The sequence below is a fragment of the Lipotes vexillifer genome, unplaced genomic scaffold (assembly GCF_000442215.2).
Source record: "Lipotes vexillifer unplaced genomic scaffold, Lipotes_vexillifer_v1.1 scaffold875, whole genome shotgun sequence".
NCBI lineage: Eukaryota > Metazoa > Chordata > Mammalia > Artiodactyla > Lipotidae > Lipotes > Lipotes vexillifer.
The window spans coordinates 2,558,327-2,573,115 of NW_006792177.1; the positions used below are offsets into that span (position 1 = coordinate 2,558,327).

The window sequence follows — 14,789 nt, forward strand, 5'->3', positions numbered from 1 at the left end:
ATTCATTCATTCATTCATTTGTAACTGCTTTGTGGATTGTACGTATAGATGCAAAACACCAGTGTTTTGTGGCAGTTGAGTATAATAAGTGTCATATTCACTTATTTTTACAGTCAGCTTGGGCTCAGCCTATACCCACCATAGTTGATGAAATTCATTCTCAACCTGTATGCACAGAGCCCCGTCCCCTTCCCTCAGAGACATGCAGAAACCTCAGGGCTTAACTGAGTCCAGAGATTTTCATTCACTGACTGCTACTCCTGGTACCCTGGCCCATGGCCATGAGGTTTGAAGGCAGCTGTCCTCACTCCCATATGTGACAGGTTGTGTGCAGAATAATCGCTGGTACTTCAGAGCCTCACCAAGGCCTACCGTGCAGTTACTCCTTATTTCTTTGTACTTTCAAAACTCTAAAACATCCTCTCCATTTCCTTCATTTCCTTCCATTTCCTGGTTTCGAGGTTTGGGCCAGGCCATCTTCCTCTACCCCCACTTCCTCACCCCACATGCACCCCTGGGGAAGATCTGCTGCTGGGAGTCCCCGTGAGTCCGAGCCGGAGCCGAGTCCGAAAGGGAGCGGGGGCGCGAGCGGGAACCAGGCTGGGCGCGGTGGGCGCCGTCCGCCATGAAGCACAAGCCCCTGCTGCAGGAGCAGCCTCCCGCCTACAACCTGTAGGGTGGCCAGGGCTACTTTGTGCGTAGCCCACAACGCTACGGCACCTTCCCAGCCGCCGCCCAACCCCTACCTCCTCACAGGGTTACCCACCCACCACCCCAGGGTCTACAACATCCACAGTCAAAATGTCACCCGGCACCCTGCCAGTTCCATGGTTGTCATTGGAGGCTGCCCTGTCTGCAGGCTCGGGGTTCTGGAGGACTCCTTCACCTTCCTGGGCATCTTCTTGTCCATCGTCTTGATCCCCTTTGGGTTCATCTGCTGTTTTACCTTGAGGAAGTGAAAATGCCCCAGCTGTGGAGCAAACTTTATTTAAAGGAAACAACACACCTGGCTTTCCCACACCCAGTTATCTTTTCCTAATTACACCCACCCCAGTGCCCAGGACATAAGGCAAGGCTTCCCGTCCTGTGTAAGGTAGCAAGAACCAAACAGGGAACCAGAAGAATTCCAGGGCCACCTTTTCATCGAATGGTGCTAAGCGATCATTTGTCACGGTCAGTCGGAGTTTCACAGTAGCAGAGGGGTTTTCTCCACGGGGAGGGTAGAAAAGAAATGTTGGCAGAAATACTCCAAGACAGGGATTTGATTTGAAAAGAGCTTGTAACTACTGCTCTCGCTCTGTAAAATTATATAGCTAATATAAATTCCACACATTTTCTGAAGGAAGAAAAGAGAACCTTTGCTTCTCTTTGAAACCTTGTAACTTTGGAGACTTACATGATAAACATTCAACAAAAACACTTTTAGAGTAATGTGAGTCTTGGGGACCAGCCACACTGGCAGCAAGTTTATATAGGTTCTTTTTTAATACATTTATTTATTTATTTATTTATATCTTATTTTTGGCTGCGTTGAGTCTTCTCTAGCTGCGGCGAGCGGGAGATTCTCATTGCGGTGGCTTCTCATTGCAGAGCACGGTCTCTAGGCTTCAGTAGTTGTGGCACACAGGCTCAGTAGTTGTGGCTCATGGGCACTAGAGCGCAGGCTCAGTAATTGTGGCTCATGGGCTTAGTTGCTCCGCGACACGTGGGATCTTCCTGGACCAGAGCTTGAACCCGTGTGCCCTGCATTGGCAGGTGGATTCTTAACCACTGCGACACCAGGGAAGCCCTATGTAGATTCTTTATGATTTTAAATTGGGCCTGAATGTGGTGTGGCTTTACTTTAGCAAGAAATCAGGCTAATGGTTGGGATCCCATATGCCCTTAGGAGTGTTATGTGGCACAGGGCACTCAGACACCGGATGGGTCTCCAGAAGGTGTCATTAGCATCCAGATTTTTTGGCACCCTACAGTGAGTATAAAATCACCTCGTGGATTTCTTTAAAACACTGAGGACATACTAATGTTTTGTTTTTAATTTTTTTTTTTTTACATCTTTATGGGAGTATAATTGCTTTACAATGGTGTGCTAGTTTCTGCTTTATAACAAAGTGAATCAGTAATACATATCCATATGTTCCCATATCTCTTCCCCCTTGCGTCTCCCTCCCTCCCACCCTCCCTATCCCACCCCTCCAGGCGGTCACAAAGCACGGAGTTGATATCCCCGTTCCATGCGGCTGCTTCCCACTAGCTATCTACCTTACGTTTGTTAGTGTATATATGTCCATGCCTCTCTCTCGCCCTGTCACAGCTCACCCTTCCCCCTCCCCATATCCTCAAGTCCGTTCTCCAATAGGTCTGTGTCTTTATTCCTGTCTTACCCCTAGGTTCTTCATGACATTTTTTTTTCTTAAATTCCATATATATGTGTTAGCATACGGTATTTGTCTTTCTCTTTCTGACTTAATTCACTCTGTATGACAGACTCTGGGTCTATCCACCTCATTACAGATAGCTCAATTTCGTTTCTTTTTATGGCTAATATTCCATTGTATATATGTGCCACATTTTCTTTATCCATTCATCCGATGATGGGCACTTAGGTTGTTTCCATCTCCTGGCTATTGTAAATAGAGCTGCAATGAACATTTTGGTACATGACTCTTTCTGAATTCTGGTTTCCTCAGGGTATATACCTAGTAGTGGGATTGCTGGGTCATATGGTAGTTCTATTTGTAGTTTTTTAAGGAACCTCCATACTGTTCTCCATAGTGGCTGAACCAATTCACATTCCCACCAGCAGTGCAAGAGTGTTCCCTTTTCTCCACACCCTCTCCAGCATTTATTGTTTCTAGATTTTTTGATGATGGCCATTCTGACTGGTGTGAGATGATATCTCATTGTAGTTTTGATTTGCATTTCTCTAATGATTAATGATGTTGAGCATTCTTTCATGTGTTTGTTGGCAGTCTGTATATCTTCTTTGGAGAAATGTCTATTTAGGTCTTCTGCCCATTTTTGGATTGGGTTGTTTATTTTTTTGTTATTGAGCTGCATGAGCTGCCTGTAAATTTTAGAGATTAATCCTTTGTCAGTTGCTTCATTTGCAAATATTTTCTCCCATTCTGAGGGTTGTCTTTTGGTCTTGTTTATGGTTTCCTTTGCTGTGCAAAAGCTTTGAAGTTTCATTAGGTCCCATTTGTTTATTTTTGTTTTTATCTCCATTACTCTAGGAGGTGGGTCAAGAAGGATCTTGCTGTGATTTATGTCATGAGTGTTCTGCCTATGTTTTCCTCTAAGAGTTTGATAGTTTCTGGCCTTACATTTAGGTCTTTAATCCATTTTGAGCTTATTTTTGTATATGGTGTTAAGAGAGTGATCTAATCTCATACTTTTACGTGTAGTTGTCCAGTTTTCCCAGCACCACTTATTGAAGAGGCTGTCCTTTCTCCACTGTACATTCCTGCCTCCTTTGTCAAAGATAAGGTGACCATATGTGCATGGGTTTATCTCTGGGCTTTCTGTCCTGTTCCACTGATCTGTATTTCTGTTTCTGTGCCAGTACCATATTACTGTAACTTTGTAGTATACTCTGAAGTCAGGGAGCCTGATTCCTCCAGCTCCATATTTTGTTCTCAAGATTGCTTTGGCTATTCGGGGTCTTTTGTGTTTCCATATAGATTGTGAAATTTTTTGTTCTAGTTCTGTGAAAAATGCCACTGGTAGTTTGATAGGGATTGCATTGAATCTGTAGACTGCTTTGGGTAGTAGAGCCATTTTCACAATGTTGATTCTTCCAATCCAAGAACATGGTATATCTCTCCATCTATTTGTATCATCTTTAATTTCTTTCATCAGTGTCTTATAATTTTCTGCATACAGGTCTTTTGTCTCCTTAGGTAGGTTTATTCCTAGATATTTTATTCTTTTTGTTGCAGTGGTAAATGGGAGTGTTTTCTTGATTTCACTTTCAGATTTTTCATCATTAGTGTATAGGAATGCCAGAGATTTCTGTGCATTAATTTTGTATCCTGCAACTTTACGAAATTCATTGATTAGCTCTAGTAGTTTTCTGGTAGCATCTTTAGGATTCTCTATGTATATAGTATCATGTCATCTGCAAACAGTGACAGCTTTACTTCTTCTTTTCCAATTTGGATTCCTTTTATTTCCTTTTCTTCTCTGATTGCTATGGCTAAAACTTCCAAAACTATGTTGAATAAGAGTGGTAAGAGTGGGCAACCTTGTCTTGTTCCTGATCTTAGTGGAAATGCTTTCAGTTTTTCACCATTGAGGATGATGTTGGCCGTGGGTTTGTCATATATGACCTTTATTATGTTGAGGAAAGTTCCCTCTATGCCTACTTTCTGCAGGGTTTCTCTCATAAATGGGTGTTGAATTTTGTTGAAAGCATTCTCTGCATCTATTGAGATGATCATATGGTTTTTCTCCTTCAATTTTTTAATATGGTGTTGATTGATTTGTGTATATTGAAGAATCCTTGCATTCTTGGAATAAACCCCACTTGATCATGGTGTATGATCCTTTTAATGGGCTGTTGGATTCTGTTTGCTAATATTTTGTTGAGGATTTTTGCATTTGTGTTCATCAGTGATATTGGCCTATAGTTTTCTTTCTTTTTGACATCCTTGTCTGGTTTTGGTATCAGGGTGATGGTGGCCTCGTAGAATGAGTTTGGGAGTGCTATATTTTGGAAGAGTTTGAGAAGGATAGGTGTTAGCTCTTCTCTAAATGTTTGGTAGAATTCATCTGTGAAGCCATCTGGTCCTGGGCTTCTGTTTGTTGGAAGATTTTTAATCACAGTTTCAATTTCAGTGCTTGTGATTGGTCTGTTCATATTTTCTGTTTCTTCCTAATTCAGTCTTGGCAGGTTGTGCATTTCTAAGAATTTGTCCATTTCTTCCAGGTTGTCCATTTTATTGGCATAGAGTTGCTTGTAGTAATCTCTCATGATCTTTTTGTATTTCTGCAATGTCATTTGTTACTTCTCCTTTTTCATTTCTAATTCTATTGATTTGAGTCCTCTCCCTTTTTTTCTTGCTGAGTCTGGCTAATGGTTTATCAATTTTGTTTATCTTCTCAAAGAACCAGCTTTTAGTTTTATTGATCTTTGCTATCATTTCCTTCATTTCTTTTTCATTTATTTCTGATCTGATCTTTATGATTTCTTTCCTTCTGCTAACTTTGGGGGTTTTTTGTTCTTCTTTCTCTAATTGCTTTAGGTGCAAGGTTAGGTTGTTTATTCGAGATGTTTCCTGTTTCTTAAGGTAGGATTGTATTGCTGTAAACTTCCCTTTTAGAACTTTTGCTGCATCCCATAAGTTTTGGGTCGTCGTGTCTCCATTGTCATTTGTTTCTAGGTATTTTTTGATTTCCTCTTTGATTTCTTCAGTGATCACTTCGTTATTAAGTAGTGTATTGTTTAGCCTCCATGTGTTTGTAATTTTTACAGATCTTTTCCTGTAATTGATATCTAGTCTCATAGCGTTGTGGTCAGAAAAGATACTTGATACAATTTCAATTTTCTTAATTTTACCAAGGCTTGATTTGTGACCCAAGATATGATCTGTCCTGGAGAATGTTCCATGAGCACTTGAGAAAAATGTGTCTTTTGTTGTTTTTGGATGGAATGTCCTATAAATATCAGTTAAGTCCATCTCCTCTAATGTATCATTTAAAGCTTGTGTTTCCTTATTTATTTTCATTTTGGATGATCTGTCCATTGGTGAAAGTGGGGTGTTAAAATCCCCTACTATGAATGTGTTACTGTCGATTTCCCCTTTTATGGCTGTTAGTATTTGCCTTATGTATTGAGGTGCTCCTATGTTGGGTGCATAAATATTTACAATTGTTATATCTTCTTCTTGGATCGATCCCTTAATCATTATGTAGTGTCCTTCTTTGTCTCTTCTGATAGTCCTTATTTTAAAGTCTATTTTGTCTGATATGAGAATTGCTACTCCAGCTTTCTTTTGGTTTCCATTTGCATGGAATATCTTTTTCCATCCCCTTACTTTCAGTCTGTATGTGTCTCTAGGTCTGAAGTGGGTCTCTTGTAGACAGCATATATATGGGTCTTGTTTTTGTATCCATTCAGCCAATCTGTGTCTTTTGGTGGGAGCATTTAGTCCATTTACATTTAAGGTAATTATCGATATGTATGTTCCTATTCCCATTTTCTAAATTGTTTTGGGTTCGTTATTATAGGACTTTTCCTTCTCTTGTGTTTTTGTCTAGAGAAGTTCCTTTAGCATTTGTTGTAAAGCTGGTTTGGTGGTGCTGAACTCTCTCAGCTTTTGCTTGTCTGTAAAGGTTTTAATTTCTCCATCAAATCTGAATGAGATCCTTGCTGGGTAGAGTAATCTTGGTTGCAGGTTTTTCTCCTTCATCACTTTCAGTATGTCCTGCCACTCCCTTCTGGCTTGTAGAGTTTCTGCTGAGAGATCAGCTGTTAACCTTATGGGGATTCCCTTGTGTGTTATTTGTTGTTTTTCCCTTGCTGCTTTTAATATGCTTTCTTTGTATTTAGTTTTTGACAGTTTGATTAATATGTGTCTTGGCGTATTTCTCCTTGGATTTATCCTGTATGGGACTCTCTCTGCTTCCTGGACTTGATTAACTATTTCCTTTCCCATATTAGGGAAGTTTACAACTATAATCTCTTCAAATATGTTCTCAGTCCCTTTCTTTTTCTCTTCTTCTTCTGGAACCCGTATAATTCAAATGTTGGTGTGTTTAATGTTGTCCCAGAGGTCTCTGAGACTGTCCTCAGTTCATTTCATTCTTTTTTCTTTATTCTTCTCTGCAGTAGTTATTTCCACTATTTTATCTTCCAGGTCACTTATCCGTTCTTCTGCCTCAATTATTCTGCTACTGATCCCTTCTAGAGTATTTTTAATTTCATTTATTGTGTTGTTCATCATTGCTTGTTTCATCTTTAGTTCTTCTAGGTCCTTGTTAAATGTTTCTTGCATTTTGTCTATTCTATTTCCAAGATTTTGGATCATCTTTACTATCATTATTCTGAATTATTTTTCAGGTAGACTGCCTATTTCCTCTTCATTTGTTAGGTCTGGTGGGTTTTTATCTTGCTTCTTCATCTGCTCTGTGTTTTTCTGTCTTCTCATTTTGCTTATCTTACTGTTTTGGGGGTCTCCTTTTTGCAGGCTTCAGATTTGTAGTTCCCGTTGTTTTTGGTTTCTGTCCCCAGTGGCTAAAGTTGGTTCAGTGGGTTGTGTAGGCTTCCTGGTGGAGGGGACTAGTGCCTGTGTTCTGGTGGATAAGGCTGGATCTTGTTTTTCTGGTGCGCAGGTCCACGTCTGGTGGTGTGTTTTGGGGTATCTGTGGCCTTATTATGATTTTAGGCAGCCTCTCTGCTAATGGGTGGGGTTGTGTTCCTGTCTTGCTAGTTGTTTGGCATAGGGTGTCCAGCACTGTAGCTTGCTGTTCCTTGAGTGAAGCTGGGTGTTGGTGTTGAGATGGAGATATCTGGGAGATTTTCGCCATTTGATATTATGTGGAGCTGGGAGGTCTCTTGTGGACTGGTGTCCTGAAGTTGGCTCTCCCACCTCAGAGGCACAGCACTGACTCCTGGCTGCAGCACCAAGAGCCTTTTATCCACACGGCTCAGAATAAAAGGGAGAAAAAGAAGAAACAAAGAAAGAAACAAAGAAAGAAACAAAGAAAGAAACAAAGAAAGAAAGGAGGGAGGGAGGGAGGGAAGAAAGAAGAAAGAAAGAGCAAAGAGGATAATATAAAGTAAGATAAAATAAAATAAAGTTATTAAAATAAAAATTAATTATTAAGAAAAAATTTTTTTGAAAAAGAAAAAAAAAAACGGACGGATAGATCCCTAGGACAAATGGTGACAGCAAAGCTATACAGACAAAATCTCCCACAGAAGCATACACATACACACTCACAAAAAGAGGAAAAGGGGAAAAAATAATAAATCTTGCTCTCAAAGTCCACCTCCTCAATTTTGGATGAGTTGTTGTCTATTCTTGTATTCCACAGATGCGGGGTACATCAAGTTGATTGTGGAGGTTTAATCCGTTGCTTCTGGGGCTGCTGGGAGAGATTTCCCTTTCTCTTCTTTGTTCGCACAGCTCCCAAGGGCTCAGCTTTGGATTTGGCCCTGCCTCTGCGTGTAGGTCGCCAGAGGGCATCTGTTCTTCGCTCAAACAGGACGGGGTTAAAGGAGCAGCTGATTCGGGGACTCTGGCTCACTCAGTCCGGGGGGAGGGAGGGGCGCAGATGTGGGGCGAGCCTGTGACGGCAGAGGCCAGCGGGACGTTGCACCATCCTGAGGCGCGCCGTGCATTCTCCCAGGGAAGTTGTCCCTGGATCCCGGGACCCTGGCAGTGGCGGGCTGCACAGGCTCCCCGGAAGGGAGGTGTGGATAGTGATGTGTGCTCGCACACAGGCTTCTTGGTGGCGGCAGCCGTGGCCTTAGCGTCTCATACCCGTCTCTGGGGTCCGCGCTGTTAGCTGCGACTCGCGCCCGTCTCTGCATCTCCTTTAAACAGCGCTCTTAATCTCCTCTCCTCGCGCACCAGGAAACAAAGAGGGAAGAAAAAGTCTCTTGCCTCTTCGGCAGGTTCAGACTTTTCCCCGACTCCCTCCTGGCTAGCCGTGGCGCCCTAACCCCCTGCAGGCTCTGTTCCTGCCACCAACCGCAGTCCTCTCCCTGCACTCTGACTGAAGCCCAAGCCTCAGCTCCCAGCCCCGCCCGCCCCGGCGGGTGAGCAGACAAGCCTCTCGGGCTGGTGAGTGCCGGTCGGCACTGATCCTCTGTTTGGGAATCTCCGCTTTGCCTTGTGCACCCCTGTTGCTATGCTCTCCTCCGCGGCTCCGATGCTTCCCCCTCTGCCACCCGCAGCCTCCGCCCGCCAAGGGGCTTCATAGTTGTGTGGATATGTTTCCTCCTTCCCAGCTCCCTCCCACTGGTGCAGGTCCTGTCCCTATCCTTTTGTCTCTGTTTATTCTTTTTTCTTTTGTGGAGTTTCTTGCCTTTTGGGAGGTCTGAGGTCTTCTGCCAGCGTTCAGTAGGTGTTCTGTAGGAGTTGTTCCACGTGTAGGTGTATTTCTGGTGTATCTGTGGGGAGGAAGGTGATCTCCGCGTCTTACTCTACCGCCATCTTCCCGATTCCTCCCATACTAATGTTTTAAAAGTTTAAAATCTAAATAGAATTGGATACACTAAAATGTTTCCTTCTCCTTCTTTATGTCTTGTAACCTGGATTCTTCATTCCTCAAGACTGAGTAACCTCGTTTATATAATTGTTTTTCCCCAGTTTTATTAAAAACCTTTATGTGAGGACTGTAGCCATATTCTGCAGTTTTCCTTCTCTCAAGGAGACTTCTTATTTAGGATGATTACTATAATAAATGAAGGAAAGCAAAGAATATGGTTTCTCCTTGTCTATGATATCAAATCTATGTATCTTTGTATTCCTGACTATAAATGGTGGCTAGAGGGAGGATACAAAAACTTCAGATTCTATGCCCCATAATATTCTATGGCCTGAAAAGGTAATATTGGACCTTTATTTAAATGTCAAAAAGAAAATAAGAGCATCAAAAAGAAAAGCAGTGGAAGCTTCTCCTCTTTTCTGCCTCTGTGAGTCTGACTATAAAAGGAGTGCAAAGCGCTGAATTGTTACTGTGCTGGGGCCTAGGCTGTAGCACTTTGCTTGCATTGCTGTAGGATGGGAGTTGACAGGAGTAGGTGGGGGGGGTAGGGTGGGATTAGGAAAAGAAGATGCTAATCATTTACTTATGTGACTCTTGTCATACTTATTGCCTTCATTTCAATAATTACCATCTTATTCAATAATTGTTTCATTTATAGTACCATTATCTCTCCAAGGAGGGCTGTGGTCCCTTTAAATAAGCAGAGAACACACCATAACATCTGGCTAGTACCATGTGTGTCATAGGGTAGTAAGGACACAATTATCATACTAATAAATTCTAAGGTGCACGTTTTTTCATGGTCTAATATCTCTGAAATCATGATACATCTTACAATGATTTTAAAAGCAGTGTGTCATAGTGTAACTGGCAGTGTTAATAGTACACAAAATAATGCCTGTTTTAATGGTGTCTTAGATTTGATGAACTACATTAGGGATTTTATAATATTCTTGGTATAAAATTATTTAAGTTCAAATTGGTGTTACGTTGATTGTCAGGTGATATTCAGTGTAGTGAAACTTGGGATAAGGTTTTTTTTAAAAAAAGGATGTTATCTTGAAGTGAGTACATTAAGTGTCAAAGGGATGAAGGGCACAAAAGGAAGCTGCCCACCTGACGGTAGATCCAAGAATTGGAATTTGAAGCAAACAAGGGGAGTATTTTGTCTTGAAAAGGGCACAAGGAGGTAGCAAGTAACCTGACTTGCTTGTCATTGGGGTCATTAGCAGGAGTCTGAGAAGTCTTTGAGGTCAGACTAAAAACTGAGATCTGCTGTCAAGAGCAGGGGGACAGTAGGGGTTTGTGTTGAGTCTCAGAATATCACTTTTGTGTGGCAATTAAGCAAGAAAAACTAAAGGGATGAGGTGCTTTTCCTCAAGTGAAAAATTTCATTAAGCTCTTCTTGAAACGTTAATGTCTTTCTGCTTCAAAGAGAAGGCTGAGTTAATGGTGCTATCTTATTACCCAATCACTCTACGTGTTTTTCTTTCACAGATTGCCTTCTCCCAGCACAGCAATTTTATGGACCTGGTACAGTTCTTCGTGACCTTCTTCAGGTAATTTCACTTATACAAACTGTATCTGTTCTTTTGATTCAGGCACTTAATTTCATTAATTATCAGCCCATAAAAGATAAATGAATAATCCTATGTTTGCACAACTGATCAAACTAACTTTTTATGTATTCCTGAAAAGTTACATGTCAGTTACAATACTGTGAATTCAATCTAATCTGATCAAATGAAGACATTTGGTTTGTATGTTCTGGCTTTTTGAGGCAGCTTTTCATGTACCCTATACCAAATGTAGGTAATTTAGCTCTTCATATGGGGAGGATTTGGGGTTGAAATAACATGTAATTAATAATGATTACTGGGGCTTCCCTGGTGGTGCAGTGGTTGAGAGTCCGCCTGCCGATGCAGGGACACGGGTTCGTGCCCGGGTCCGGGAAGATCCCACATGCCGCAGAACGGCTAGGCCCGTGAGCCATGGCCACTGAGCCTGCACATCTGGAGCCTGTGCTCCGCAACGGGAGAGGCCACAACAGTGAGAGGCCTGCGTACCGCAAAAAAATAATAATGCTTACTGGTGTGTGCTACATATATGCTTCTTCTTGTTCACGAGATGTTTCAGGTGATTATCTAGAGTTTTAAAGCTAAAAGTGATTTGTTAGGCCCTGAGATTTCTTTTGTTTTTATAGGGTTTTTTTCAGTTTAATTTTATTTTTAAGAAAATACTATTACACATAATTGAAAAAGTGTGACAGTGCAAAGAGAAAGTGATAGCATCCTGCCCCACACCTTCCCATCTTCACTGTCCACATTTAAATTATTTTAATTGTTTTTTACTTCTCCATGCTTATACTTTTTTTTCCCAAAGGAGAAAAATTATTTAATTTAGATAAATGCAAAAATGGATATTCAATATATTTCAAAATCCAATGCTGATTTTTTTAAAATCTATAGCATTGCATTCCTTTCTATTTCACAACTTAATATCACAGTCATTATTACCATAAAGTATTTTCAACATTAGACAAGGAATTATGCAGTTAGATACAATATAACTTTCTTTCATGGCTGGAACAGATAGGGTAAACTTATTCAATTTACCCACTCTTTGCCCAATCTTCTGACAAATCCCACTAGGTTTTACCCTAATTAACATAATTTCCTAGCGTTTTGCTCTGCCTAATGGATTTTGAGTATGTTCAACCGTTAGAGGCATCCATGTCAGTGGCTTACACTTTTTCTTGGTTTTTCAATTCAGTTATCTTTTGATGTCCTGCTGTAGAAGGATTTATTATCTTATGTTACCTCCGCCAGGACCCCCACACACACTATAAACACATACAACTTCCCCTTCCTCCCACTCATGTAATATAGTTACATCACAATATTTGGCTAAATCAGGAGTCCCTATTTATGTTGTTATAATCATAAAAACTCCTGTTTGCAGCTGAGTTGAACTATAATTATACTTCCCCATTTTTTGGATGGGGGAATCACTCTTTGCTTATCCTAAATGTAATATTTGCCATATTTGGGGTTTTTAATTGTTTGGTTTTCTATGTAGCTACCCCTGATATACCCCTGTACTCTGACAGAACTGAACAATCTCTCAGTATGGTCAAACACAAGCAAGTACTCTCCTGGTTTTAGTTTCTCTTGGAGATTTCTGCCCTAGAACCCTAGCCTGCTGCTCCCAAGTGCACTAGTTGTTTTGAGGCCTGCTGCACAAGTGTTGTCTTAGGAATTTCTTTTGCCTTCCTCTTATATTAAAGTCTCTGTCTCCTCGATCCCATGTCTTTGTCTCCCTGTTTATTCCCTCCTTATATTGGGGCACATTCTCCAGGAAGTTTCTGAGAAAAGGTATGTGTGGAGGTAACTTTTCTATGACCTTCCCTGTCTGAAAATGTTTTAATTTTACCCTCACATTTGATTGAAAATTCGAATACAGAATTCTAGGTTAGAAACATCTTCCATTAAAATTTGGAAGGCGCAGACTTCCCTGATGGTCGTGGTTAAGATTCCACGCTTCCAGTTCAGGGGGCATGGGTTCAAGCCCTGTTCGGGGAAGTTCCGCATGCTGCGCACCATGGCCCAAAAAAAAGTATTGAGAAGGCATTTTGCTGTTTCTTCTTGTTTCTAGTATTAATATTGAGAAGGTTAGTGCCATTATAATAACCACTCCTTGTATGGGATCTGTCTTCTCTCTTTAAAAAAAATATATTGAAGTATAATATAAAATTACAGAAACACTTAGAAACCATTAATGTCTAGCTCAGTGAATTATCACAAATTGAACATGCTCATGTAACCACTACCCAGGACAAGAGTTTTTTTCCCCCTAGGGTATTACCAGTACCCAGTGTCCTTTTTGACCCATCTCCTAGAGAAATGGAAATAAAAACAAATAAACAAATGGGACCTAATGAAACTTAAAAGGTTTGCACAGCAAAGGAAACCATAAACAAGACGAAAAGACAACCCTCAGAATGGGAGAAAATATTTGCAAGCGAAGCAACTGACAAAGAATTAATCTCCAAAATATACAAACAGCTCATGCAGCTCAATATCGAAAAAAACCACAGATTTAAGGCATGTGGGATCTTCCTGGACCAGGGCTCGAACCCACGTCTCCTACATTGGCAGGCGGATTCTTAACCACTGTGCCACCAGGGAAGCCCAGATCGTCCTTAATTTTTATTGCCAGTGTCTTTGCATTTTTCTGTGATACCTCTGAGATAATTTTTATCCTAAATCAAAATGCAAAAAACACTACCAAATAGCCCCTCAGAACAGTTGCATGAATTTACACTTCTACAACAGGAATGTAATTTCTCTTACTATTTCTGCCTCCTTCTCTTACTACCATTAACTATTTTTCATTATTTTTAATTTTGCCAATCAGTCAGGTGTCATTGGTACCTTGTTTTAATTTGTATTTATTTATAAGTGATGTTTACTAATCTCTTATACCTTATAGTTCTTGTTTTGAATTATCTGTTTGTATCCTTTGCTTTTATTTCTATTGGGATGTTCACCTTTTTCTTAATGAAGTTTAGGACCATCTTTTCACCCCATTTATGGTATTTTTCACCAAGCACATGTGTCAGTTTTTTCCTATATTTTCTTCATGAGCATTTAATCTATTGTTATTTTTTTTTATTTTTAGGTGTTCCTTATCTCTCTTGAATCTATTTGAATTGTAGCTTTACTATATTTCCATATGGATAGAAACTTGTCAGTGAATGAAAGCAGGGTATTAATTACCTCAACTCCAAAGCCACACCATCCACTAGGCCAGTAATTCACTCTCTGTTTTATTTTTCAGAGTATGCCCATCTTAGCTCATTGGAGCTCTGTCCTAAATGATGCAATGCCAGCAATATGGAATGCTGGAAATGTGATTACACTTTCTCCCATTCACAAGGAGGTATCTTCTTTCCACAGAAATATAGATTTCAAAAGGAAATTGCCCTCTCTGAACCACAGAAAAATTAAAATCTCAAAATCTTTTCCAACCCCTCCCAACAGTTTTTTATTATGCTCACTCACTGACACCTACCATCTTCCACAGTTCCTCCAGAGTGGAACCAATGAATCCTCCTGTATTCTTGCAAATTCAATATTTCTTGAATCTTTGCACTGTGACTTCCACCAAATTATAAGTCCCTCCAAGATAGTTGTCATCCCCTTCCTTTTTGGCCATGTGAGCATCGGGGCTTGGGAGGGTGACCCACTTAAATAGTTCTCCTCTGCATTTGCCTCAGGGGTGCTTACCTGATCCCACTGACCTGTCATATTCTTACTCTTTCAGAACCCAGCCTGTCTACTCAAAGAAGTCTTCTTCTGGCACATTCACCCCATAGTCCACCTCTTCTTGGACTCCACCCTACCCATGTTTTTATTATACCACATAATCACGCTTTAATGCAGTTATTTAACAGTCTAGCACTTAAGGGCAGCCCATATACAAATGAACCTGTAATTTGACATGCAAAGATGAACAGGGCTAATTAGAGGCCTCTCCTACAAGTTTTTTTTTTTTTTTTTTTTTTTTTT

At 40.7% G+C, this 14,789-nt stretch overlaps 1 protein-coding gene across 1 annotated transcript in view; it reads left to right on the forward strand.

Annotated features, from left to right (window-relative positions):
• The window catches only part of ATRN (attractin), a 174,272-nt gene that overhangs the window by 134,533 nt on the left and 24,950 nt on the right, over positions 1–14,789 (forward strand). Inside the window, exon 25 of the mRNA XM_007465407.1 lies at positions 10,717–10,778. Within this exon, the coding sequence (XP_007465469.1) occupies positions 10,717–10,778 (62 nt within the window). The remainder of the gene's footprint in view (positions 1–10,716; positions 10,779–14,789) is intronic.